The sequence below is a fragment of the Condylostylus longicornis genome, unplaced genomic scaffold (assembly GCF_029603195.1).
Source record: "Condylostylus longicornis isolate FDR11 unplaced genomic scaffold, ASM2960319v2 ptg000044l, whole genome shotgun sequence".
Classification (NCBI taxonomy): Eukaryota; Metazoa; Arthropoda; class Insecta; order Diptera; family Dolichopodidae; genus Condylostylus; species Condylostylus longicornis.
The window spans coordinates 10,346,409-10,373,096 of NW_026578013.1; the positions used below are offsets into that span (position 1 = coordinate 10,346,409).

The 26,688-nt window shown below is 26.2% G+C and overlaps 5 protein-coding genes across 7 annotated transcripts; 2 read left to right on the top strand and 3 right to left on the bottom strand.

Annotated features, from left to right (window-relative positions):
* Positions 1-1,994: 1,994 nt before the first annotated feature.
* LOC129610356 (uncharacterized) lies at positions 1,995-3,068 on the bottom strand. The gene is made up of 3 exons (XM_055522915.1): positions 3,021-3,068; positions 2,747-2,949; positions 1,995-2,665 (listed from the first exon to the last, which is right to left on the bottom strand). The coding sequence occupies exons 2-3, from the start codon at positions 2,919-2,921 to the stop codon at positions 2,397-2,399; spliced, it is 444 nt and encodes a 147-aa protein (XP_055378890.1). The 5' UTR covers positions 2,922-2,949; positions 3,021-3,068; the 3' UTR covers positions 1,995-2,396.
* A 1,422-nt stretch (positions 3,069-4,490) lies between these two features.
* On the top strand, positions 4,491-6,727 carry LOC129610284 (transcription factor grauzone-like). 2 transcript variants are annotated; one of them, XM_055522812.1, is made up of 6 exons: positions 4,491-4,719; positions 4,787-5,457; positions 5,514-5,717; positions 5,783-5,989; positions 6,053-6,221; positions 6,291-6,727. In XM_055522812.1, exons 1-6 carry the CDS (start codon positions 4,600-4,602, stop codon positions 6,567-6,569), a joined length of 1,650 nt encoding a protein of 549 aa, XP_055378787.1. In that variant the 5' UTR covers positions 4,491-4,599; the 3' UTR covers positions 6,570-6,727. The 2 variants fall into 2 exon arrangements, with proteins under 2 accessions (XP_055378787.1, XP_055378788.1); XM_055522813.1 differs by having other exon boundaries at positions 6,057-6,221; positions 6,291-6,430.
* A 686-nt stretch (positions 6,728-7,413) lies between these two features.
* Positions 7,414-9,774, bottom strand: LOC129610141 (protein arginine N-methyltransferase 7). The gene is made up of 4 exons (XM_055522534.1): positions 9,580-9,774; positions 7,945-9,528; positions 7,728-7,879; positions 7,414-7,666 (listed from the first exon to the last, which is right to left on the bottom strand). The coding sequence occupies exons 1-4, from the start codon at positions 9,712-9,714 to the stop codon at positions 7,414-7,416; spliced, it is 2,124 nt and encodes a 707-aa protein (XP_055378509.1). The 5' UTR covers positions 9,715-9,774.
* Positions 9,775-11,469: 1,695 nt separating this feature from the next.
* On the bottom strand, positions 11,470-14,449 carry LOC129610140 (pre-rRNA 2'-O-ribose RNA methyltransferase FTSJ3). The gene is made up of 4 exons (XM_055522533.1): positions 14,139-14,449; positions 12,816-14,085; positions 12,230-12,756; positions 11,470-12,172 (listed from the first exon to the last, which is right to left on the bottom strand). The coding sequence occupies exons 1-4, from the start codon at positions 14,203-14,205 to the stop codon at positions 11,607-11,609; spliced, it is 2,430 nt and encodes an 809-aa protein (XP_055378508.1). The 5' UTR covers positions 14,206-14,449; the 3' UTR covers positions 11,470-11,606.
* A 1,044-nt stretch (positions 14,450-15,493) lies between these two features.
* Positions 15,494-21,026, top strand: LOC129610142 (beta-1,3-galactosyltransferase 1-like). Of its 2 annotated transcripts, none has more exons than XM_055522535.1 (6): positions 15,494-15,615; positions 18,649-18,936; positions 19,020-19,176; positions 19,233-19,377; positions 19,448-19,761; positions 19,840-21,026. In XM_055522535.1, exons 1-6 carry the CDS (start codon positions 15,594-15,596, stop codon positions 20,372-20,374), a joined length of 1,461 nt encoding a protein of 486 aa, XP_055378510.1. In that variant the 5' UTR covers positions 15,494-15,593; the 3' UTR covers positions 20,375-21,026. The 2 variants fall into 2 exon arrangements, with proteins under 2 accessions (XP_055378510.1, XP_055378511.1); XM_055522536.1 differs by lacking the exon at positions 15,494-15,615 and adding an exon at positions 18,287-18,524 and having other exon boundaries at positions 19,840-21,025.
* The last annotated feature ends 5,662 nt before the right edge of the window (positions 21,027-26,688 follow it).

Genomic DNA, 26,688 nt, shown 5'->3' on the forward strand with positions numbered 1-26,688 from the left:
TCAATCAACCACTTTGGCAAGTCTTCTCAACTAAATAATAATAATGCATGCATGTAAGGTACATATATATATGTATACATATAAAATATTGATTGTGTACATACACATGAGCTTGATTCTGTATCTCACTTTTTTATTCACTTTCAATTGGATTCATTTCTTTCATTTTTTCAATTGGACTTTTGCATTTTTTCTCAAATTGTCGATTGAACATCTCACTTTCAAAAGCAAAATGAATAAATTTTGAATGCATCTAGAAAAAAACGAGATAAGCAATACCAAATAATTCTCCTCACTCGAAAATTATTTCATACAAGTATATGTATGTTATTTACTCACTTTCTTCTCACTTTCCGAGTAAAATAGCGAGATAGACAATCAGGCCCATAATTACTGGTCTGTCCGGTATAACAAAGTTTTTTTAAAGCTTTAAGAAAGTAAGTATGCAAAGCATCTAGTATATTTTTTGAGAAAAATGAGAGAACAGGATGACGTCATAATTTTCTTATTGTTTAAAGTCTTTTCAAGTTTTGTAAAGCAAAATTTAGGATTTTAAAAACTTTCAAAATCATAAAGTTGTCAAAACATATGCTCGTCATTATGTGTGTACTGTTTATGTGTGATAATATTTTGAAATTTGACGTTTTACGTATTTTATAAAAGTTTTAAGTTTTTTCAATTTTTCCGTCTTGTTTATTTTTTTCTTTGCCAGAATTGATATCACTTTTTACTCTTTTTAATGTTTTTTCAAATTTTATACCTACCACACAGACTTAGTATTATGTAGCTCACATAAAAAACCGGAAGTTCAAACTCTTTGACTAAATATTTTTTATTAATATATTTTTTTTTGTTTAAAAACCGTAATTTGAGATAATTTACCGGTCCAAAAACCTTTTCTCGAGACGCAAACAAATTTCGTGAAAACCGGGACGTCTGGAAACCCTATAAACAGTTATTTATATACATATATACATACATTATAATATAATAGAAATGTGTATGGAATTTAGAACCATAAGTTTTTCAGTTCTAAAAATTTTTTCAAATTTGCATTTTCGCAGTAAATTTGAAATTTATTATTTTAACTGGTATTTTAAATCGTTAATTATTTTATAATATTCTTAAGATCAAACGTACGTGGGGGCATACATATGTTTATATTTAAATCAACGGCAAAAACATATTATGAACCTTTCTGTAATTTACTTATTTTAACATACATAATGTATGTACATAATTTATATTTTTTATATGTATGTAAAAAACCTCCTAATTGTTTTCAAGCCTTTCATTTTAAGCCTTTTTGTATTAAATCTTATTTTCATTTTTAAATTAAGAAAAAGATATGTGTATGTATGTACATATATTGTATAGAATTCCTTATGTTCAATATATTAACATACATACCTATAAACGTATAATTTAAAAGTACCTATAATCTAATTTTCTGTATTATTTTGTTTTGATAAACTTGATATATTATACTTTCAATATTTGTTTTTTTTTTCAGAATTTTAATAACACATTCGCAGAATATCAGAAGGAATGAACATTTTAAGGAAATTATGTTTCCTACCTATCTAGGAATACAAATAAAATAGGTATCTAGGTGCTTACATAAATGTTTTCTTTAAAATTATTTGTTGTTAAAATTGATTATTAATTTTTATACTATCCTTCCAAATTCAACAGCAGACAGTAAAGTCCAGAACTACAAATCTTCTCTTTTTTACTTCGAATTTTGAATTATCTATTTCATGGTATTTTGCAACAAAACGAGATATATATAGAGGTATAGAAGAATTAAATAGAAATTAAAGCATTAAAACTGATTAATTTTCGATTAATCGGTAAAGTAAACGCGTAATCACTGCGAATAACACAAATTTCCTCTTTACAAATTACAATTATTATAATACTTTCCAGTACCCAATGTATTTTATTTATAATTAATTTTAATCAATAACTAAAACAACTTTTGTGTAAATAAGTAGGTACATTTATTTCAAAATATTAATCAGTAAATATTTTCCATGTTCCATTTTATTGTACTTTATAACTAAATTAGATAATTCGAATTTACCGAAATGAAAGCTAAGTTCAATTTTAGTAAAATTAATGCAAGAGAAAATATGAGATTTCATATAAAATTAAATACGAATATTAAATGAAATTGGTGTTACTTTGATTAACTCCAACGTTAAAAACATAAAAGTACATAAATGTGCATGTACATTTATCACATGTATTTTTAATATACGTTCTCTAACATATGTTTATTTTATTGTTCACACAAACATATGTTTGTTTGAGTGTTTTTAGAAATTTGAGAATCTAAATTGGTTCTAGACTGCTCTTTGTCGTGTTGGTTGGAAATTTTGTCTACCGTATATTTAATTTTTCCTAGCATCTTCAATTTTGTTCTGCAAACGTGCCCAATACTGCTTAGTTTTCGGATGATTCATAATAGTTTGGATTATTTTGATTGTCCAACATATGATAGTTTTTGATATATCTAAAACAAAACCCAATATTTTAAAAAAATACTTTTGAAGTTGATCTCCCGATGGTAATTCCGTAGGTAAATTAGATTTGTATCTCACGATAGTTGTTGATGGTAATTCGGCTACATATCTGTTTTGTAAGTTATCTAAAGATGTGACTAGTAATATAAATTTAATTAGTAAATATTATACAAATATTTATGTTGAAATAACTTAAAACATATCAATTAAATTTTTACCCGAGACTTTTCTATTTAAGACATTCGTATGGTTTTTATTTGCCAAAAATCTTGTAATATTATCATTGCAATTCATCGAGTAAAACTGATTTCTATTGAGTAATGAAAGAATTGGTGCAGCATTGTAATTGCTAGTTTGTCGGTAAATGCCTGCAAAAATTCTGGTAGACAGCATCCTTTTTTGAAATTTTCGTTTTTTTTTTCTATAAGTGACAACAAATAAGTTAATAATTGCTTTATTTACCAGTTTTATATCAAAAATATGATCTCATACCTTAGAAATAATTTTTATTAAACTTAAATTTTTTATTCTGACTTTCAATTGACAGCAGAGGAGTTAACTCAAAATTTTTAGTACCTTTGTTAAAATAAAGAGAATATTTCCATGTCAGGTCCATACAAAAATTTTATTATCCCAGATGTTTTGATCAAAAATTTTTTAATTAAATTTTAAATCAAATATAGATATAATATATATTATGTCAGAAAATTTATCAAATAAATACGTTCTGATGTACTTTTTCTTTACTTTTCTTTAAATTCAAGTACTTGTTTTACTTGCAAAAAATTCGTATCAAAATTTTCTACGAATTTGAACATGGCGATTGTTGAGGAGGCCATTCCTCCTGTTTACACAATCTCATACCTTTCCAAAGTCATTGCCTCTCATACCTTTCCAAATTATATACCCGAATTTATTTTGTAATTATTAATAACAAAAAATTCCCTCACAAGACAAAAATATAAAAATAATAATTCAAAATTGTATTTTAAATCAGCTGATTTTCCACTACGTTCATTTATAACAAATCGAAGAAGAAAAATCGAGCAAGAAGGAAATTGCTCTTTCTAAAATGAGACTACTTTTTTCAGTCAATATATTTTAATATTTACGATAAAGCATGAAATCCAAATGTTATATAAAATTAAAAATATAAGAAATTTTACAAAATATATTCATTTCAAGTTTTCAAAGCCGTATAAAATATTGTGATATTTTGCTGCTCTTGATGAAATTAATTTACAAAATAAATTAGGTTTAAAAAATTTGTTTTGTTTTTTACTGATGTGCTACGAATACAACGTGCTTAATTATGCAAATTTGCAGACACAACTTTAAAAACTTTAAATCTTTAAGTCTTTTCAAAACTTTAAAAAGAGAAAAATGTGACGTCACTTATCTCAAAGTGAAAAATAATTCTAATTACAAAAACCAGACGGAAAAGTTGAAGAAACTTTGTAAAGTAGGTAATAAACGTCTAATACCAAAATATATCAACCACAAAAATATTTTTTAGTTGTACAAAAAAGCGGAAATTTTGATTTTTGATTATAAAACTGTGAAAGTTAGAAAAACCAAACATGTCGAGAAAAGAATAAATTTTAAATTCAATTGTTGCAAATTTATCCATTTTATCAACAATAAAACTTTCTAATATAATTAAGAAAAACAAATGTTTTGACAGCTTTATGCTTTTAAAAGTTTTTAAAACACTAAATTTTACTTAACAAAACTTTAAAAGACTATAAACATCGAGAAAATGATAACATCATTATTTTATCTCATTTTTGCTTAAAAGTATTTGAAAGGGACACCAAGAAAAAAAATAATTTCTTTAATTGCTTAAATTATTTTTTGCATTAGTACATATTTCTTTTATAATTCGTTGGCAGAGAAACTATCTGTAATACGTACGGTCGTGATTACTTTGTGGTAGTGAACAAACTTATGATTTAGATTTAATGACAAATTCAAATTAATTGTCAAAGCCAAAGTTGTTTAGTTACGATCTGGTTGCGAATTGCAAAATTTGTTTTAAAATTGTAAAAGTAAATGGGTAAGAATTACGAAAATGATTTGCTTTTTGTGTCTTAAAAAAAGCGAAGCTCTTATAAATATATACGACGGCTTAGAAGAAGGCTTTATATCATTAAATATACCAAATATTATTGAGAAGCACGTTTGTTTTAAGGTGAAGTGTGTTTTTTTGTAATTATATTTAGGGTAAGAATAGTAATAATTAGCTTTTAACATTTTAGCCCGATAAAGAAAATCCAATGTTGTGTAAAAACTGTTGGCTGATTATAGAATCCTTCTATATATTTTGTTTAAATATAAAAAAAGCTCATAATGGGGAAGAGGAAAGGAAAAGTGAATATGATATTAAACCTGAATTAAAATGTGAAGTGGAAGAAGCCATTTCAAGCGATCACTTAAGTTCAATCTGTGATAATGAAGATACTTCTTTCTGTGTCAAAAATGAAGATGATGTTATTAGAAATGTAGAGAAAATTTCAAGGTGCAGATTAAGCAGACAATGTAAAAACAAGTTATTAACCAAAAATGAAATAATAAATGTCCATAATGGAAACGAAATAGAAAAAGAAAAATTAAATGCGAGTAGCAGAGAAGAGCTTTTTATAAAAGATGTGGAAAAACAGAATGTCGACAGCAAAGATGTTTCAACAAAGAAAAGAAAAAGAAGCACGGTTGTAAGAAACGCTGACGCAGTTGACCAAAAAATTTCCAAATATATGACATTATCATGTGATATTTGTGGGGAGCAATCACCCACTTTAGCCGCACTCAAATCCCACTTCCGTCTCATTCATCAAGAAAATGGGTATGCGGTATGTTGTAATCGAAAATTCAAAAAGCGATATTTACTCATAGACCACATTGATTGCCATTTAAATCCGGACCATTTCAAGTTGGTATTTCATTTTTTAAAGATACAGAACTTAGAGCTATTAAAATAATTTTTAGGTGCGGATTATGTGATAAAACTTTCAGTGTAGCAGATTCTTTAAGGAATCATATGAGGGATATTCACGAAGCTAGAGAAAGAGTATTAGTTCAGTGTGATCAATGTCCTAAAAAGTTTATTCGGAAATCAATTTTATTAAGGCATAAAGCTTACCACTTGCCAGTTGAAACATGGGCATTTCCATGTGATGAATGTGGGAAAATGTAAGATAATGACTTAAAACAATATACTTACGTTTAAATATTTTAAAACATTTTTTTTTGTATAGATTTCCAAGTAAGTTCTACCTTAGGTCACACAAAAGTTTCTCTCATAATAGTCTACCGACGAAAATATGCTACATCTGCGGTAAACCGGTTCCGACAAGCCGATATAAGAAGCATATGAGATCCCATGACTCTAAAAATGAGGAAGAAAAAGTTGAATGTGAAATATGTAAAGCAAAATTGAATAAAAAATATATTAAAGTGCATAGGTTTGTGAAACTAAGACAGTTCATTCAAATTTAGTAAATATTTTAAACTATTTTTAATCAAAGGCAGCATCACGAGGAAGCGGAAAAAGAAGATTTTTTTTGTCCAATTTGTAATCATAAATCTCCCAATCGTAGGGCATTGTACATTCATACACGATACACACATGCAGATCAGCGAAATCATGAATGTCACATTTGTCAAAAGAAGTTTAAAAGAAAATTAGCCTTAAGGGTATGTACGAGTATAATGAGTTCAAATTAGTATCAAAAACCTTATATGTACATTTCATTATTTTTCCAGCAACATATGGGAACTCATACTGGTAACAACTTGTATTCATGTCCTTATTGCCCAAAAACTTTTACATATGATTCAAATTTTTATATTCATAAGAAAAAGGAACATCCAAAAGAAATCGAAATTGAAAGACAAAGGCAAACTAGGACAAATTTCACTGAACACAAAAGTAAATCTGAACCAGCTCAAAAAGTTGAGGAATTCAATATTATAAATGAAGATTCAATAACTTTTGAGGACATTAAAATTGAAAATTTTGATGAATTCAATAGCATGGAGTAACTTTAACAGTTCGTTCAAAAAATTTATGTAGCATATGTATATTTAAATTGAAAATAACTTAGAAATACTTCAAAGCGTGTACATGTTACACACATTGATCATAAGTTTTTTAGAGCATGCTTACAATATGTACATACATACACGTAAAAATATATATATATGACAAGTGTTTTATTTAGTCAATTTTTCTAATTTCTTCTTTCAATGAAGTGCCTAATACCGCTGTCTGATCAATAAAAATAAATTAAATTTTGTTAAAATATTAAAGCCAGAAAGTTTTTGCTTTTAACTTTTGGTAACATCTTAAATTATAAAACTTGATTTTTAAGCATCTTTTCAAACTATTTTTCTTATTTTTGAGAAAATATAAACATGCTTATTTATTTGTATATTAAACACATATCATTTAATTGATTGTATACAATTTAATATGACTAAAAGAATAAAATTGATTTTCATTTTATTTCTACAAAGTTTTCAATTCGTTTCATATATAATAAATACATATGTATATAATATATTATAGCCTTTTATTTACCTTTTATATACCCTTGTTTAGCAACTAATGAATATATTCTTTTTGTGTTACTCACTGTGATCTTTACACATATGTAAAGATACCAAACCTTTTTGCTGCAGTTACAGACGTATTTCTTTTAGTTCTATCTGAAGTACGTTGTACATACCACATAAAATTCTATAGGTATATGTATAACGAATTTTTCATGTATATCTAAGTATATAAACTTAAATTTATTTAAAAAAAGTATTATAAGAAAATCTGTGAAGATTTCAAAAAACTAAAAAACGAAGAAAAGATGCAAAAATTGTTTTTTAACTTTTTTTATTTTACATTAAAGGTAATTAAAAATTCGCCTTGAAGAGGCTGAAAATTCACCTGCCACTCGACAACATTTTCCATATTTACAATTTTTGTTTGAGGGGTAAAATGCACTCCTTGTTTTGTAAACATATCCCAAGAAATATATTCTCCAACTTGAATGGGGCTAGTTGGTCCTGTTGAAATTATACCTTTGTTTGTTTTATTATCGATATACCAATCAATCCAACACACAATACCATTGCATTCACCTGAACTAAAAATTTAAGCTTATAGGTAGGTACTTATTATTATAAAGATAAATTTAGCTAGCCTACTATTTAATAGGTATTGATCCGTGGTTTTGAAGAGGCTTCATGAAGTTACCGAAATCAATTGATAAAATTGTTTCCTGTTCCGATAAAGCTTTGCATGGATATTCCCACATTGGCTGAGCTTCAATATTTGCATCCGCTTTTTTCATAGAATCCTGCAAAGTTATACAAACGGTTTATATTAAGTTTATACTTATTTAGTTTTTCTAGAAGGTCCTACATTTATTAAGGAATCAAAAATATTCATGTTAAATCCTTCACAAATTTTAACCGGCGCACGTATCTTATGTAAGTCTAATAACTCAACAGGTATAACCACAATATTAGCTTTAATTGGTATGTATTTGACTTCCTGTTTTAGTCTTTCTTTGAGCTTTATTAAAATGATTCCGAAATAAAAATTGTCCCAAGGTAATATTGAAGTAGTAAAACTGGGTTCAGCGACTACATGTGTTACTTGTTCGATATCTTCTATTTCATCAATATCGTTTATCATTTTTACATTTTTTAAGTTGTTGTAATCAACATACAGTTCAATAGCTTTTCGTGATATATTGTTGGGCTCAAAACAAAAAAGTTTTTTCGCTCCTAATGCTATAGTCGATAGTCCTAGAAGTGATCCCTCACTTAATGAAACAACTACGGAATTTTTATCGATTTCGTTTTCCAAAATAGATAAATATTTCTTGTTTCTCAAACTGTTGTTAATTTGTCCTATTCTGTTTCGAGAATATGCTAAATGAAAGCCGCATGTGCAATTTGGGCGATCTAAAACATTGTCTGTACACTCATTATTAATATCAAACCAAAATGAATATTCGTCATGATAAGCACTTAAATAAAATGGTTTATTTTTATGTAAAATCAAATTTTTCGGTAAATAATAAACTCCTTGAATCCAGTGGTCGCGCCACGGTATGCAATTTTGTATAGGTTTTTTCTCATTATTTTTGTTTTTAGAGTTTTCTTCAAAATCAGGGTGAGCCCAGTAAGGTGCGCAACTTAAAATTACTTCACCATCAATGTCCATTTTTAATTCCCACCAAAAAAATACTACTTGAGAGCTTCCGTTATTTATTATTTCTATTTTATTATTGCTAATCTCATCACATTTCAGTGCAACTTTTGAATTGAAATCAAATGAAAATATTTCAACAGGTTTGCTTAGCAATTTGTAGTCCGCAAATTTTAGCTGACTTAGTTGTATATCATGTACAGATGCTTCCCCAGTGCAATTCTCAATTATTTTTGGAGTTTTTAATAATACATTTCCATCTAAATCAGCTAAAATTTTAGGACTTTTAAAAGAAGAAACGAGTGGACTCTCAGCAATTTGAGCATAAATTTTAGAAGAATTTGGAATAACTATACAATCATCTGTTAATAAATTCGCATGTGCATGGTTAAATATTCCGATTGCGCCTTCTCCTATTAATTCCGTATCAAAAATTTCAGTTATTAGAATATTGCACCTTGTGGGCATATCTGAGTCCTCTGTATTGCCAACAATAATTTCGGTAGATCTCTTCTTAATCAAATTAATTTCACTTTTCATTCCATTACTTTGAATAATTTTTTCAGCGCAGTTCGCCATCGGCATAAAAGCCTCACAAGCGAAAACACTATCTGCTCCACATTTTACAGCCATCATAGATAAAAGACCAGTTCCGGTTCCTATATCAAGAACGTTTGCTTTTTTACCAGATTGGTGGAGTTTTTTAATAGTTTTATCCAAAGCATAAAAATATTTTTTGTTTCTTTCGTCGTCATGAAGCATATCAGCAAAGGCTGCACGTGCTACGTCCTAAAATAAATAACATAATTTGTCTTCACTTTTTTCATTACATTTGCAGACCTGGTGATAATCGTAATATTCATCTTGAAGTAGCCATCCATTTTCCCCAGTAATCGGATTTAAAATTTGTTTATAAATACTCATTATAACCTTTCCAACTTTAAAAGAATTCGTCAATTTGGAGCTCAATTTCATAAATATTGAGTTTTCTTTTTATTTTTTACCAATGATAATACACATAATATTACGTACATACATACATACGTATACATTTTGTTTACCAATTTCTCAACATTACGTTTATCGGAAGGCTGAGTTCATAATTGCAGCAACTGCGTTTTGCTGTTGTTATGTACATTAAAATATATACATACATGACAAACCTATTTTATGAAGAATTATAAGCAATTATTATGTTACCTTTTGAAATGCCAGTGGTGTTCAGCAGACCCTGTGAATTTTTATACCATGATTTTGGTGCTGGCTCATTGAAATATTAAAGGTGTAGGCAGACATGCAATTTTTTGTTTTGCAACAGTTTGGGCTCAGATTGACATGCAATTTTTAATTTTGCACTGTTTAATTGCTTATTTGTGTTCCACAGGTTTATGTTCAAGCGCACATGCATGCAATTAAGGATACAAAAACCGTTTGTAATTGTTAGTTAACGCAGCCGATTTAAATAGACGCAATAGTTAAATTGAGTAAATGTGCTCCCAACGATTTTACAATAAAGCAGCAATTGCAATATTGAAATTTGCCGGTACCGGTTTAAAATGTATCTAAAGGAAAAACGAAAATTTACAATACTTTATAAAATAAAGGCAGGTAATCAAAATATTTTTACACCATAAAATATTTTTAAACTACTGCACTTTTACAATTTGAAACGTTTTACTTGGCCCTTTTTAGAAATGTCACATGATTATCAAATGACTTTTGCAAACAACTGTTGCAGTTTCTCTGTCATTTGACAAAAACCGTTTGTTATTTTTAATTTTAAACGTCATTTGATATTATAATTAAAAGTATTTTTTTAAAAATTTCCACTATAAATAAGTTTAAATAATTTTTGCTAAATACAAAAATTAAACAAAATACTTACCTTAAGTCACTATCAACATTTTCATTTGATTCTGAAGACCAATTATCGTCGCTCATTTTTAAATATATTTTTAAAATGCAAAAATGACTAAATCAATTTTGACATACATGACTTTTTTGAAATGAGTAGCAATTACAAAATTAAATTCACGGTAGAGTTTTTAAAATAATGACAGATTTCATTTGATCACCATGTAAAATTTTCAAAAAGGACCATTGTTGAAAGTTTTTTGTATCCCATATGAAATTTGAAACTTTATAATGGAAACGTTTTTACAATATGGAACTGAAAAATATTTTAAAGCTTTTCTTGGGTACTATTTACATAAAAGACAAAATCTAAGATTCACTATACGATAAAGTCTGATAGCTATTTTATATTAGATTGAAATTGTCTCGGACGGATTGGCGGATCGCTGCTCAGATCTGACAGTAAATCTGATAAGGATAAAGTAATTTCCCTTAAGTTCGGTATGTAACATGAAATCTCATGTCAAACAGAGTTTACATTACATATTATGATTTATGACATGACTTTCATCAAACTCTGGTTAAATCGTAGATTTTGTCGTATATGCAAACAGTAAATTACAAGTTTTTGGCAACTATTAGTTTACATTATTGAGCGTTTATTACATATAATGTACATTTATTTATTTTTTCAAATAAAAAATTCAACCAGTATAAAACTTTATTGGTAATTTTCAAATGAAATGTTTTAGACTAGAATATTCTTGGATTTAATAAACGAAGCGTCATAATTGAGATCGAAATGTTTGAATGTACATGCAATGTGTCGATAAATCAATCACTAAAATCAGCAAATTATTGTAAAAAAACTCCAAATCCGTTTCTTTATAACTTTTAAATAAAATCTGTACATTTAGAAAATTACAATTTTTTTAAATATACATACATATGTATTAATAATTATGATACAGACCCGTACATACGAATGCATGTACAGATGTTAGAAAATAAAATTAACCTCGTTTTGACTTTTTATTACGTTTCTCTTTAACTGCTGTAGCCCGTTTATCTTTTTTCATTCTTGGATCTACTACCTTAAAACGGCCCTTAACACCAGGTGGGCGACGAACTCTCTTTCCAGCTAAGTGCTTTTTAGATACAACATAAGTTATTTCTTTCTTTTTCTCTTCTGCCTTTTTGTATAGTTTGCGAATTTGACGTATTTTGTCTCTAGCTGTTCCATCATCATTTTCTAAAATTTGTTCAGCCTTCTTTTTAGCTTTTTCTAGCCTTTTTTTTGCACGTCTCTTTTTTCTTGCTTTTGCTTCCATCACTTTTTTAATAGGTCGAATATTCAGCTCTTGAACCTTTTTCTTGTACTCGTCTGCAATTTCAGGTGGTACAGGCAAAAGCGTACGCATATGCTGCTCCTCATCTTGTCGAAACCACTCCGGTAAATTCTCATCATTGAATGTGTATCGGTTCCAAGCAGCATCGATCAAGTCTCGACGCGTTTTCTTGCCTTTAATTAGCATTGAACCAAGGGCTAATTCTTCTTCATTTAATCTAATTTTTTTTTCTGAAATTTATAAGAATGAATTTGAAATTTTATTCTTTTATTGTCTGCTTCACTTACGTTTTGGAATTCCTTTATCTATTACGTCATCCTTAACTGTTTCATTTTCTGATTCACTACTTTCACCGGAAGATGAATCCGACATCAGAGGATTATGACGGGCTTTTCGTTTTGCTTTTTTGCCCAAAGGAATTTTTGACTCGTTTTCAATAGTATTTTTATCTTTTGATAAAACTTCTACACCTTTCGATTTAAACTCATGAGCTAAAGTGTTCAAGTCATGTTCCTCATCTTCAGATTCTGCTACATTCAAATTGTCTTTTTCGTACCACAACTGCACTCGATGTTGTCGTCTGGTGTCTTTATCTCTATAATCGCATGATTTTATTAAGGGATTTAATTCTTTTTTCTTTTTTTTTGTTTTGTTTATTCTCAGCTTTTTATTTTCGTCTTCATCTTCGCTCAGACCCAAACCTGTTTCATCATAGTTACTTTCTTCTGAAGAAATTGATTCATTTTCGTCATCTGTAGCGTTTTTTGAATTTACATTCCCGTCATCATCAAGATGAGATTCTTCTTTTTGATACCTAGAGCAATAAAATAAATACAAAAATTTCATTCATTTGAGCAATGGACATACACCTACTTTTTGTATTTTGGTATGAATCCACCTGCTAACATTTCATCTTCAACAACAAAGTCCGGAGCTATATCTTGTAAGGCGTTTAATTCTTCTTCATTTGTAATATCTTTTAAAACAAATACACCATCATCCCCTTCGTCCCTTGGACCTTCATCTCCTTTTATTACCATTTTTAAATTCATTTTTTCATTTAATTTCGCCCTTTCTTTTAGCATTTTCTTTTTCTTACGTTTCGCCTCTTTTCTTTCTTCTTCAGTTAGTTCAGCAATTTGTTTTTCAAGTTCTTCCATTTCAATTTCCTCTAATTCTTCTACTGTAAACTCTTTTATGGGCGTCGTGTTATCCACTTCTTCAACTTTTTTTTCTTCTTGTTTAAAAAGGTCTGCTCTAACATGCTTATGCCATAATAGCAAACCCTTGATATCTTTGCGACCTAAGACTTTAATATCTTTGCAACATTCTAATATTTCCAAAGTAGTTTTTGGATGATTCTTTACACCTTCATGATTAATCAAAATACTCCCAGCGCCCTGTAAGGCTAATAGAGGATTTTCATTTTCCATAAAATCAATGACTGACATTTCATTTCTTAACGAAACTTCCTTTTCTGTATAACCTTCTGCTTTTATACGTTTTACATTTTCTGGGTGTAACAAAGAAGGTTTTTTGTTATCTAAATCTAATTCTTCAAAAACGTATTTAGGGTCTAGTAATTTTGGATCTATTTTGGTAGGAGCAAGATAACCTTGGCAAACAACAAAAATTTCTGCGGATTCTTTACGTGATGCACTAGGCTTTGTAGCATGAACTTTCTTAAAAAGTTGTTTAAGGACCCACAACAAAGCATTATAATCTTTCGATCGAAATACCTTGGTTACAAACCAACCATTGCTGCGTAAAAAATTTGTTGAAAGTTTTAGAGCTTGAAGAGTCAAACATATTTGTTGATAAGCATCATATAACCAATTTTTACCAACATTCGGCGCCCCATCATGCAAAATAACATCAGCTTTCCAAGTTTTTAGCTCTTTTGAAAGAGAGGTCTTACATTTATCTGTTGTAATGTCTTCAACTAAACTTATACACCCAGTAATTGGCTTAATCGGATATAAATCAACACCAACAACAATGGATGATACTGGCATATTTTGCTTAGCGACCTGCATCCATCCTCCAGGGGCTGCACATAAATCAATACATACCTGAGATTGCTGTAAGAATCCAAATTTTCTATTAAGCTGAATTAATTTAAAAGCCGCACGTGATCTGAACCCTATAATTTATTTTCATTAGCCATAATATTTTTGTTTTCAATATATTTCTTACCAGTTTCCTTGGCTAATTTGTAGAATTTGTCTTTTCTTGTTTTCCCAACTTTTGTTTTTTTACCCATTTTCAAAATATATATAAGTCTATTTTGATATTTTTATTAAAATTAAAAACACTTATTTCATTGAACGTTAATTATATTCTTAACAAAACTACCAAAACTCTTTAAAATCCTTATACTACGTACAAGTAGCCAAAACTTAGAACATGCACGTGTAAAATGACAACTTGTATTTTTTACTTGACATAAAAAAAATGTCAAAAAAGAAGTATTTCTGTCAGCCGTAAGTTTTTAAAACAACTATGCAGACTGCAGTGCAGCACATGATTTTTTTTGCAGATTGAATTTGAGTTAAGTGAAGCTTTTAGTCATTTAGTGTGTTTAACTGACGTTGCAAATCAGTAACATAGACAGGTTCAACTAAAAATTGATTTGCGATAATTTGATTTAACTTAAATTGCGAAGCATAGTAATTAAATATACGCACAGCAGTTTATAAATTCTTGCGTCAAAATTTAAAGTTGAAGTGTTTGAAGAAATTCGTATTTTAATCATATGCCAATATATACATATATACATACATATATAAATATAATGCTGAATTTTTTCTTCTGTACGTCTAATAAAAGTCTTTAAAAACTTCAACATAGTTCGTATATATTATGTACATATGTATGCATTTCTGAAAAAAATTTCGAAATGAAAATTTAAAACTACATATCTAACGTAGATTTTTTTTGAAATTATATTTAAAAAAAAATATGCACAGATTTTATTAAAATTATAAAAATTTGAAATTAACAAAAAATAAAAATTTTTTATTTTTTTACTAAAAACTATGACATAATTTTTTAGAATTTTTTTCTATAAGTTTTCAATTTTTTTACCTTAAATCACAGTGGGGCTACACCAAAAGCTTCACTAGAGACCATCAAAAAAATATAGGTTACAATTTGATTATAAAAAAGAATAAGAATTTTGGTTTTATAATTTTATATCAAAACTGTAACGACTTTTTTTTCTTGACATTTTTATATTGGCTCTCATTTTTTCTCGTTGTTGAAGTCGTTGAAACGACATCACTGATCATTAATAAAAATCATGAACTTACAATTTTCTAAACGTTATGTTTTGTTCGAAATGATTATAATGTACGCAACGTTTACTAATATACACACAAACATATTTATGTATGTACAAACAAAAGTATGATAAGATTAGATTACCAAAAATTGAATATTAAAAACAATTTCTGCCTTATTTAATCACTTTCATTCATAATTTCACTCAATAATTTATTTATTTTTAAAATTTAATTTTTAAGAAAAATTTGGTAGGAATTCGAAATTAGTTTACACAGTTGGGATTTTGGAAGCAATAAAAGTATTGTCTTACACTTACATATATGCACATATGGTATTGAATATGAATAGTGTGCGTGTACGTATTGGATGAATGTATGTATGTATGTAGGTAAGCTATTCAATTTTTTTAAAATTTTTTTAACGCAAAAATTAATAGAAAAGTTTTGATATTTGTAATGAACTGTTTTGATGTATAAATAACGTAAAGATAAAAAGCCGATTATTTTGTGTAAAAAAATTGTATTATATGGATGTATTTATGTATACATATATGAAAATATATACAAAAATTTTTTTGATGTAAGTACATACATATTTGTGAATATTATTTGCCAAAAAATTTCGTTCAAGAAACTATGTAATATTTTACTACTCGTCCACTACGGGGGCACATTTTAAAAACTTTGTACTTTAGAGTATAGCCACGAGTTAGAGTGTGTATAGTGTTTGGTATTTTTAATTTTAATTGCGAAAACGCGTACATGTTTACCTTAAAAAATTTTGTATTAAAAAAAAGACAGAAATTTCATAGCCACAAAACTACAACTTTAGTTTGTTCAAAAGAAAGACGAAACGTAGTATGAAAATTAAAGTCATGAAGGAAGAAAACGAGCAGTATGTAAATACGGATTTACTTTTCTCAACATCTGGCGTTGGACTTAAAAATTTAAGTCGACAATAGAGTTGTACGCTCTATGTCAAAACATTGGGATCCGATCATCTATCTCGCTATTTTACTCGGAAAATGAGGAGAAAATATTCCGATTGTGTATTTCTTTTTTTTTTAAATTGTATGCAAAAGTTTTTCACTTTGTTCAGTCGATAATTTGAAAACAAAATGCAAAAATCCAAATAAAAAAATGAGTAATTTCATTTGAAAAGTGAAATATTCATTAGAAAATACCTATTAATTCTGATCTGAAAGTGAATAAAAAGTGAGTAAAAAAGTGACATATGATCAGGCTGTTAATTTTAAATACACATTTGAGAGTTGCTAATAGCTGCGTTCACACCATGACTTTAACGTCAATGATTAACGCACGTTTAATTTTCCCTTGTCTACAAACATAAAGTAATTTCAACGTGACAACTCTTTTGGTCGGTTATCGTCATTTCGACATGGAGTTTTCGAAAAGCTGCCCAATTATTTTTTAAGAAAAATTTGATAAAAAAAAGGAATATGAAAATTGAGAGAAATAGGTGAAAAAAAAATTTAATTTTGAGTTAATTCTCTTGTTTACAAAAAAAGTACGCGTCCATACGAATTATAAAGCACATAGAAATTAATATTTGCATGGAAATGTATTATTAGATTTTGCAATTATTATCTAGGTTTTAATACGCGTACATATGCAACTAAACTTATATCAATGCAAAGGGCACGTATGCAAATACATATCTCAGTAAAAAATGGCGCAATCAGTTCGTAAAATTTTACACACGCATATATTTCAATAATTTTACACACGCAACAAGCATACATTTCAAAAGGTGCGCGTTTTAACCGAAACTAATAAAAGCAATCAAACAAATGCAAAATAAAATTGACATGTAAGGTAAATGGACGCAGTATGCACCAGGCGGTTGTCAGAAAAATGACTGCACTACTGCGTTTATATGCATTGAATATTGCACATTAACGCTTCAATATTGATATTGACTCATATAAACGGTACTTAACTTGAAATGTTCAAGTCAAGTCAGTTCGATAAAAATATCAGTTTGACTAGAAAATCGTCTGCATATACGCGAATTGACAGAATGATTCCAGTAATATAATATAATATAATGGTTGTCAGTTATTGTCAAACGAAAGTCGATTTCTAGAAAAATTATTTCAAGCTATACAGTATATACGGCAACATTGTTGCGTAGCGGGCGAATATACAATATATACATCCGGATACATATAAAGTTTGAGGGCCCTATTACTCAAAAAATAACAAGTTTTTGAAAAAAATATAAGAATAAAAAAATGTCTACAATGCACGCAGCGGGTACTTGTACCCGGCCGCTTATAAGTGACAATCCACACAAGCGGGTACTAGTACCCGACCCGCTCATGATGTGTTAAGTTGTTGATTTTGATTACGGTCGTTTTTGATCAAAAGCCAAATAAAATATTAGTCACGGAATTTTCGCATGAAAACAAGTTTAATTATGATATAAAGTAAGTCTGTATACATAAAAAATATAGTTTTTTTTTGGAGTATACTGTTATAATTATGTATGTAACGAAAATTCGGCGATCGTGAAAATTGTGTTTTGAAAACCGTCAAAATGAACAAAGCAGTTCCACTTTAAATAAATATTACTGGAATAAAAATGCGGATGCTGCATCGAGTTTGAATTTCTAACTTTAAACGTGCAATGTTTGTTGAAAATTTCTTTTGAGAATTATTTTTGACGTTTTATACTATCATAGTCTTATAATAATAATAATGATATTCTGCACGCGGTACGAGTATTAAATTTTGGTATGTCGCAACGGTAGTACTGCAATTTTGATTACGGCTTCGGAACTAATCGGTTTCACCTTCAACATATTTTTTTTCAACTTATAAATTAGAAACAAAAAGCTTTTTCCTGTTAGCTATAGCTAAATTAGTTGTGTGAAATAATATTATTTTACCTCTGGCTTTGACAACTTTCCATTTTCGACTATTGCATAATTTTGTCAACAACAAAAATCTGTTAGCCACCAACATAGACGGTCTTGTGCTTCTATTGTTTGTCTTGTAATTTAGAAGACTTCTGAAACTTTCGCGAATTTGGTGATCTGGTAATACTGTCCTTGACTTTTAGAATGTAGGATTGAGAACAATAATTTTTAATTCGCTTGCAAAAAAAAGTTTGCGAAAAAAGTAAAAAATGTATAAGCTAAAGCAGTTAACAAAATTAATTTCAAGTTGAAGTACAATTCTTAAAACACAATTTAAAAGTAATTTAAATGTACAATAGTTACTTTAAAACAAGAAGTTATCCTGATCCTGTGCTTAAGGACATATTCTTCATCCGGTATTCTTGTCTTTCAATACCTTTTATGAAAATATCTCACATTACTTAAAATATCGCACAAAAAGGAAAAAAAAATTCAACATTTAATATTTTGTTTTAAACATTTTTCGTTTGACGATTTTAGTTGAATTTTTATGTATTTGGCAAAACAAAATGGGGAAACATTCTCTTAAAGCAGCATCTTTATCGTTTTCAAAGAGCGGAATTGCGGCTCAACCATTGCTGTGTAATGAAAAGAACTATGAACGGAATGAGGAACAGCATTCTCTAAGTACGAAATCAAATAGACATCAAATTCACCGCCGAGCAAGGCGTTTAGTTCGAATTTTTCTAATATCACTTGGAATTTCAAGTCTTTGTTTTTTCTTGTACGTGTATATTCCTATATTAAGCGCCATCCATTCAAGATCTAGTAAGTATACCATATATATGCATATAAACATATAATAAATGTAACAAACTTGAGTATTTAACTAGTCAAATTAATATTTTTAGTGTCGATTAGCGGTTGGGGCTATAACACTTCCAAAGATACTGCAAATTATGTTTACCCAAATAGAGATACTACACTTATTAATCCTAGTAACGTTTGTTCAAACAATTTCTTTTTGTTAATTGTGGTTACTTCATCAATAACAAACTTTGCTGAAAGGTTATTTTGCGAGAATATCAATAATAATATATTCCAATACAGTTTTAAACTTTCAGATTAACTATTCGGGAAACTTGGGGTAATGTAACAGAATTTAATTATCCAATGTTTTCTGAAATGCACTCTAACAATGCTGGTGGATACTTAAATGTAAAGGAAATGGTTGTAAGAATGCATGCAGATCACCTGAATTTACCCAATGTATTAAAAAACAATTTTAAGCAATACAATATAAATTTAATTGATATATGTATTATAATATTCATTTTAGGTTACTAATATAAGCAATTTTACTGAGCTTATAAATAATACGACAATACCAGTAAAAGTTGTATTTTTAATTGGACGTGGCGGGCCTAATAATTTCGTTGGAAATGAAACTATATCTAGGTTAAAAGTTGAATCTGAGCAATATGGTGACTTAATTCAGGAAGATTTCGTTGATACATATAATAATTTGACGTTAAAATCTGTAATGATGTTAAAATGGATTCAACAGAAATGTTTGAAAAAAATGAAATTTGTTCTGAAGTGTGATGATGACACCTTCGTCAATGTACCAAATTTGTTACATTTTCTTTTAGGGTAATGTCCTGTTATTTTCAATATTATGTATAAAATTTGAATTCAAAAATAATTTTCAATTAAATTATGCTATTTTAGTGGTACAATACCTGTGTACAAAGATACTTTGAAAATGTTCGATTCAAAAACCGTGAATGCTCTAGCTCCATCAAATCGCATGATAAAATCCAGGGATTTGCTTATAGGGTACATGTTTTGTGATGCTAAGCCAATAAGCGATATAACAAATAAGTGGTATACTCCAATGTATATGTATGCGGGTGAAAAATATCCGAATTATTTATCTGGATCTGGTTATTTAATGTCAACAGATGTTGTTGGTAAACTCTATGATGCCTCGCTTAACGTGTCAATATTTCATTTAGAAGATGTTTATGTTACTGGAATATGTGCTGAAAAAGCAAAGGTTAAGAGGAGACATAATCCATTATTTATATTTCATCATAGTCATGTTAGCTGTAGTTATAAAGGAATTATTACCCGGCATTATTTAAATACAGATGAGCTAAGAGAATATTATAATTTTGTAGCTAACACAACAATTAAATGTCCAAAGCTAGAAAAATATTTTAGATTAAATCGATTACAAGTTCGTCTAAAAAATTGTAATTAAAATAATCAATAATATATACATATTTATAAAAAATATTTATGTACATAGTTATATTACAATATTTAAGTATGTTATTATGAAAAAAGTCATATAGCTGCTGTGTAAGTTTAAAGTTGATATATTTTAATTTTATATTTATTCTTGTTCTTTTTATTTTTGAATATTAAGGATAAATTAACTAGTAAAGTTCGCGAGATTCATTTATATAATTGCAAATAATGACTGCCTTAATGTCTGTGAATGGATGTGAATTTGAAGCGCTTATATAAAGTTGTAGTTTGTTTCTAAGCTTTTGAGCTCGATGATAATTTTCATTTAAATTAAAAACAAATAAAAGGAATCATTATGTTATGAACTCTTAATATTCTAAACTGCACTACATATTTTTATAAAATTATTTAAATTTCTGTGGATGAAAAAATTTGTATTTTCAAAGTCAAAGTTATATTTTCAAAGTTTCGCATAAATTATTTAAGTAAATGCAACTTTACTAGTTTCTATCGTAATTTGCATCAAGTTACTGTTATTTTATACTATTTCTACTGCACAATTTATTGAAATCTAAAAGTATTAATACAAAGATTGTAAACATATAAAATAAGCTACGTACATGGTACGTTTTTTGTATACTTGTATGTCCATTAATATATATATATTATATATGTTCTGTTATACAAAAATAAATAGAATTTATAAAATAAAAACAGGATGCCAAATTCAATAATTTACAAAATATTAAATTAATAAAATATACTTAAAAAACTAAATAAATGAAAACCGGTTTTGTATATATATAATTTTCAAAAACGCATTTAGTTAATTCAAAACTATTTACTTTTTTTTTATTTTGAAAATATTTAAAAATCTAGTTCTTTTTTTTTCTATAATATTTAATGATTAAATATGGTTATTATTGAGTGTTAGACTATTATGAAAACAAAATTTCAGTATAAAAAAAAGTTTTATATAGTTTTATATGTTCAATAATATTAAATATTAAATTTTCATCAATTTATTTAAAAAATATGATTTTGTGCCAATTTTAATTTTTTAGACATATTATATAATTTTAATTAAAAAATACTCCTTTTTGATGTAGTTTGAAAGATTAAACTAATTTTGAAAAAATAAAGTACAGCCTAAATAAGTCAAAAACGAAATAAATGATGAAAGTGGAAATAAATTTTCATTTATAATTGTACAATGTTAAGATAAGTTATAAAATATTTTATATAAAAGGAATTTTAAAGTATAAAAAAAATTAAAGTTCATATTAATTTTTTCATATAACACTTAAAATTAAAAAATATAAAAATGTATTAAAAATGTGCATAATTATGTATTATGTTTAATATAGTGAACCATATAATTGTATTTAACGAAAATGAAGAATATGTACTGTTGTTAGAATAAGTATCCATAGCTGTGCCTTGAATTCAGTAAAAAAATAACAAAAATATATAAAAAGTAAAAGAAAAATGCTTTGAAATGCAGGAGAAGTCAAAATAAGAATAAAGCTGTATAAAAATATAACTACTACTTATATGTAAATAATTTTTTTGGATTTTAAAACTTTTTTCTTAAATAATTTCGCACAAAAATTGTTTAAATTTTCGTTTTAAAACTAACACACAATAAACGAATTATAATAAAGATGTTTTAAACTACTTTTTTATAACATAATAGATTTTTTTTTTTCATTTTAAGGAATTTGTGTTATATTAATAAGTTAATAAAATTAAATAAAATAAAATATTTAAAATAGAATTGAATGACATTGTTTTTCTTCTTTTTCAATAGCAGCAATATTAGAAATATGTTTAATATTATTTTATTGTAAATGTAATCAAAAATATAAAATGTTGAAAAAAAAACAATAAAATTACCTTATTTGAAAGTTACCAAAAACAGCTTTTATCCGTTTTAGTTTCAAACTAAAGCATGTGAACTGCAAAAATTGTATTCGAAAGTTAAAAAGCTATTTTAAAATTAAAAGATTTAAAAAGTTATTTTTAAAATTTAAAAATAAAAAGGAATATTTATTCCTCAACAAAAACTCATGAATGAAAGACACTGGCAAAATTGATTAGAATTTTGAAAACATAAATTGACAAGAGAGAAAGTTGGACGTTAAACTTTTAAAGCAAATAGAATTGAAAAGTGTTTACCATAATAAAAATCCAATTTAAGAAAAATAACTAGGAGTCCACAATCAAACAGATATTGCGTTTATAATAAATTTAAAGAAAATGTTACTTACCTTACTATTAAAAGTATGATTTTATTTTGATACCATTTAAGTTTTCAACTTGTTTGATATTAACTACTGTTGTAACTTAAAATTTTTAAGGAAATATTATTCTACCATCATCAAATTTATTTTCTCACCATCATCAAATTTTAAGATTAATTGAAAATGTTGTCCCTCAACCTTATTCAAGGTTTAAATTAGAAATGCAGATGCAAATTTTATTATCAAAAATTCCATATAATATAAAATATGCATAATAAGGATATAAAAATACAATATAAGATATGCATAATAAGGGTCTAGGCTTCTGTTAAAATTAAATAATAACATTATCAACTATTTTATAAGATGTTTATTAAATATTTGAAGTTTTACATTTCACTTTGTTTATAGTTCAATTTTTATATTTTTAATATTTATTTTTATATAAGTAGGTATCTTGTTAAGATAAATTTTCTTTTGTAGTTAGATGTTTTTTTTTTTGTTTTGATGCAAATAAATAGTATTATAACATTCAGTAACCTTTTTATATAATATAATAATTGGTCATTTTAAATACTTGAATTTTAAAGTTTCTTTCTTTTAATTTTACTTGTTTAATTTCCATTTTGTTTTTAAGGTAATAATTAATTTTGTGTTTATTAATATATTAATTACATTCATGTAGATAATTAATATTAAAATTGGTTTACTTTTTAGTTGTTTAATCGTTTTTCTTTACTTTTTTAAGAATAAATTTAGAAAAGTGATATAAAAGAAATTTTCATATAATATACTAATACAATTTTGTTTTGTTTTTTATATGAAATCCTTAAAACCTACATAGCACAGATACAATAATGTAGTATCATAAGTTTTTTTTTTCAGTAGATAGATAAATAAAAAAATAAAATACTTTTAATATTAATATAACATAATTATAGTTTTTTTTTTTCAATGAAAATAATTAGTTATTTGAAAATAGAAACATATTTTTATTATGCTTAACCACATTAATATACATAATTTTGTTTTTAAACTATTCATCTAAAATTTTTTAATTAATATTATTTTTGTTTAAAATTTGTTAGCGAAAAAAAAGAATATGTGAATTATATATAAATTATTTAAGTGCTCACATATATAAAAATATGAACGTATTTTAATACATATACATACAAGATAAATATTATCATTAGTGCCCAATTAATTACCATAAAAAATTCAAAAAAGCAAATCAAACGGAACACAAACTGTGAACCGTTTTATTTTTGTCTTCGAAAATCTAATTTCGTCCAATGAATATAATAATTACTCTTAATATGTCAAATGATTTTTAGTAAAACAAACCATAAAGAGACGGAATTTCAGCAAAATACTGTTACACCCAAACATTTGTACTAGACGTATTTCTTAATAAACAATATATGTAGATGAAAACTTGAATATATATTTTTGGAACAAGGTTTACCAAACTATTTCATATTTAGGTGAAGAGCCATACTTTTTAAATTGATTATCCCGAGTTCCATCTAATTATATTAATGGATTAATTTTTAATTAAAAAAGTATCATTTGACTTGAATTCATTTTAAAATTAATGTTATCAATACAAAACAAAGAACTAAAGAAATCAAGGAATATAAACATTGAAATTGGTTTGGCTCTGATTTCAGCGATTTCTTTATGCGAGAGAACAATATGGTAATACACACAATTTCAAGTACGAGATATTTAAAGAAACTGATACCATTTCCGTGACTTAATTAAATTTTCGATCATTCGAGCCGCAAATTCCACATTACTATGCTAATATTATGTAAAATCGTATATTTGTGTAAGTATGTATATAGTTGTAAAGAATACAATAGACCTACATTATTAATTAGAAGTAATTTAATATTGTACATATATTTTTAAATACATATTTTAAAATAAATTAAATAAATGATTACTAATTTTGTATATTATAAGAATTGACACATCGACAATATAACTGAATTATTTTTTTAGATCCTGTACTAAAATAGATTCTGTATTTATTGTGACTTTAAGATCAAATTATGAAACGAATTCTAAATATGTATATATTTACGTAAATGTCGATTTTCTATAGGGATTTACTAATCTCTACTCTAATGATTTTGAAGTTAACATAAAAAATTTGTGTGAGTATTTATTCGAATTTAAAATGTCATTTATTTATTTCACTATTTTTTAATTTAATTTTCTGAGCACTAAATGTTTATAATTAAAATTAAAAAAAAAATAGAATATTTTATTGTTAAATATTGCATCATTCTTTATTTAACTAATTTTGTAAATTTATTTTGTGAGTGAATTTTCTATTTTCTATTTTTTTTAATTTTTTTTATTTAATACGATGTACGAGTACTATAATAGTACACAGAAACAAGTACATATTTATAACTATATTATTACAAGACATTATAACACATTTTTGTAAATTTTGTTCGGTTAGATAAATTATACAATAGAACAAAGCGTTTTTGAGTATTTCATGTGATAAGTGAACAGGGACTAATATCACGAAAAAATTTTAAACCAAGCATTAGTATGAAATTTTGAAAATTTCCTAAAAGAATTTTTTAAAGTATAAAGTTTTAGCAACAAAAAGATTTTTCAAATATTCTAAATGGTAAGACAAAAATTGATGTTACATAGTATTTATTTATTCATGGAACAGAGTAGAAAAAATTTCATTCAGACTGATATTATGAGTTAAGATTTTTATTAATAATATGGATTCATAAAATATCTTATATATTATAATATCGAAAGGTTAAATCATATGAAAACTATACATAGTATGTATATTATTTTTGATTAGATAATTAGATTTAGTACATTATTTGTATAACCAATTTTCTATTTCGACTTTAAAGCCTAAGTAGAACTCAAAGTTTCTATTTTGTTATTTTATTAAATCTTAATAACTTGCTTCTGTTTTAATCTTTGAATACGTACTTTATTTAAGGGTATTATAGAATTAATGCAGTAATCTTACCAACTTTGTCTTGCTAACATAATTGCTAATAAATTAATTTTAAAAATGATTCAAATCTAAAATTTTAAGAGGGTTAGAAAGAAAAATATTCAATTGATTCTAACCAACAAAATTTGGTTACTTTTATGAATATTTTTTTCGTTCTTTTCCATATATTATGCTGTATCAAATTATTTAAAATATTAAAAACAAAATTGCTGTATTTTTTATATTTTAACAATAAAACTAAGCATGAATAGACAGGAACAGGTAGATAAGTTATAAAGATACTTTATAAAATACTTTATATGAATTTAGATAAAAATTTAGGTTTCATTTTCTTTAATTTTGGTTTATATAATAATTTAAATACCTTACAGTTAAATAATTTTAAATATTTATTATAAATACTAATTAAATTTTTAATGTTAAATTTTTATTATTTTATATATATATAATCTAATTATTGTTACCACATAACACTTAATTATATAAGCATGTATAATCAAATTAAATATATATTATATACATATTATTAAACTATATATATGTTGCTATATGATATATTATATATATATATCTCTTACATATATTTTAAAAATTTGTTATTTATAATATAGAATATAAATATTATTCATAAATTTATTTCTTTTGAAATTTGACAAAATCGTTTAATGTAAATAGAAGTTTGATGAAATTATTTTTATTCAAGCAATTAATTATATTCTGAAGGTGGTATAAATATTTTAATATATATATATATTTTTTTTATATAAATAATAATTAAACAACCAGAGTTTATTAATGATTTATAGATATATATGTAATACGTTTCATGATTATGTATAATATAATATTATATTATGTAATATAGACGATAATATTACGGACATAAAAATATTATTTCAGTAGTATATTAAATATAATTTTTTTTTGTCTTCGCACAATGGATAAATATTCAATAAATTTTTTATTTTATTAATTTCATATTTGGAAATTTTTTTTAAAAGATTTTGTTTTAAATAAAAATTATAATTTACTGCATATCAAGGCAATATATTCCAAGAATGAAAAATA

Coding starts and splice junctions, on each gene's coding strand:
- LOC129610356 (XM_055522915.1), bottom strand. CDS start 2,921: ATGCTGTCTACCAGAATTTTTGCAGGCATTTACCGACAAACTAGCAAT. Junction 2,666..2,746: donor CTTAAATAGAAAAGTCTCGG/GTAAAAATTTAA, acceptor TTATATTACTAG/TCACATCTTTAGATAACTTA.
- LOC129610284 (XM_055522812.1), top strand. CDS start 4,600: ATGATTTGCTTTTTGTGTCTTAAAAAAAGCGAAGCTCTTATAAATATA. Junction 5,990..6,052: donor AAATATATTAAAGTGCATAG/GTTTGTGAAACT, acceptor TTTTAATCAAAG/GCAGCATCACGAGGAAGCGG. Junction 6,222..6,290: donor AAAGAAAATTAGCCTTAAGG/GTATGTACGAGT, acceptor TTATTTTTCCAG/CAACATATGGGAACTCATAC.
- LOC129610142 (XM_055522535.1), top strand. CDS start 15,594: ATGAATGTATGTATGTATGTAG. Junction 19,177..19,232: donor ATAACAAACTTTGCTGAAAG/GTTATTTTGCGA, acceptor TTAAACTTTCAG/ATTAACTATTCGGGAAACTT. Junction 19,762..19,839: donor TTGTTACATTTTCTTTTAGG/GTAATGTCCTGT, acceptor ATGCTATTTTAG/TGGTACAATACCTGTGTACA.
- LOC129610140 (XM_055522533.1), bottom strand. CDS start 14,205: ATGGGTAAAAAAACAAAAGTTGGGAAAACAAGAAAAGACAAATTCTAC. Junction 14,086..14,138: donor CAAATTAGCCAAGGAAACTG/GTAAGAAATATA, acceptor AATAAATTATAG/GGTTCAGATCACGTGCGGCT. Junction 12,757..12,815: donor TTCATACCAAAATACAAAAA/GTAGGTGTATGT, acceptor TTATTGCTCTAG/GTATCAAAAAGAAGAATCTC.
- LOC129610141 (XM_055522534.1), bottom strand. CDS start 9,714: ATGAAATTGAGCTCCAAATTGACGAATTCTTTTAAAGTTGGAAAGGTT. Junction 9,529..9,579: donor AATATTACGATTATCACCAG/GTCTGCAAATGT, acceptor TATTTATTTTAG/GACGTAGCACGTGCAGCCTT. Junction 7,667..7,727: donor GGATCAATACCTATTAAATA/GTAGGCTAGCTA, acceptor TTAAATTTTTAG/TTCAGGTGAATGCAATGGTA.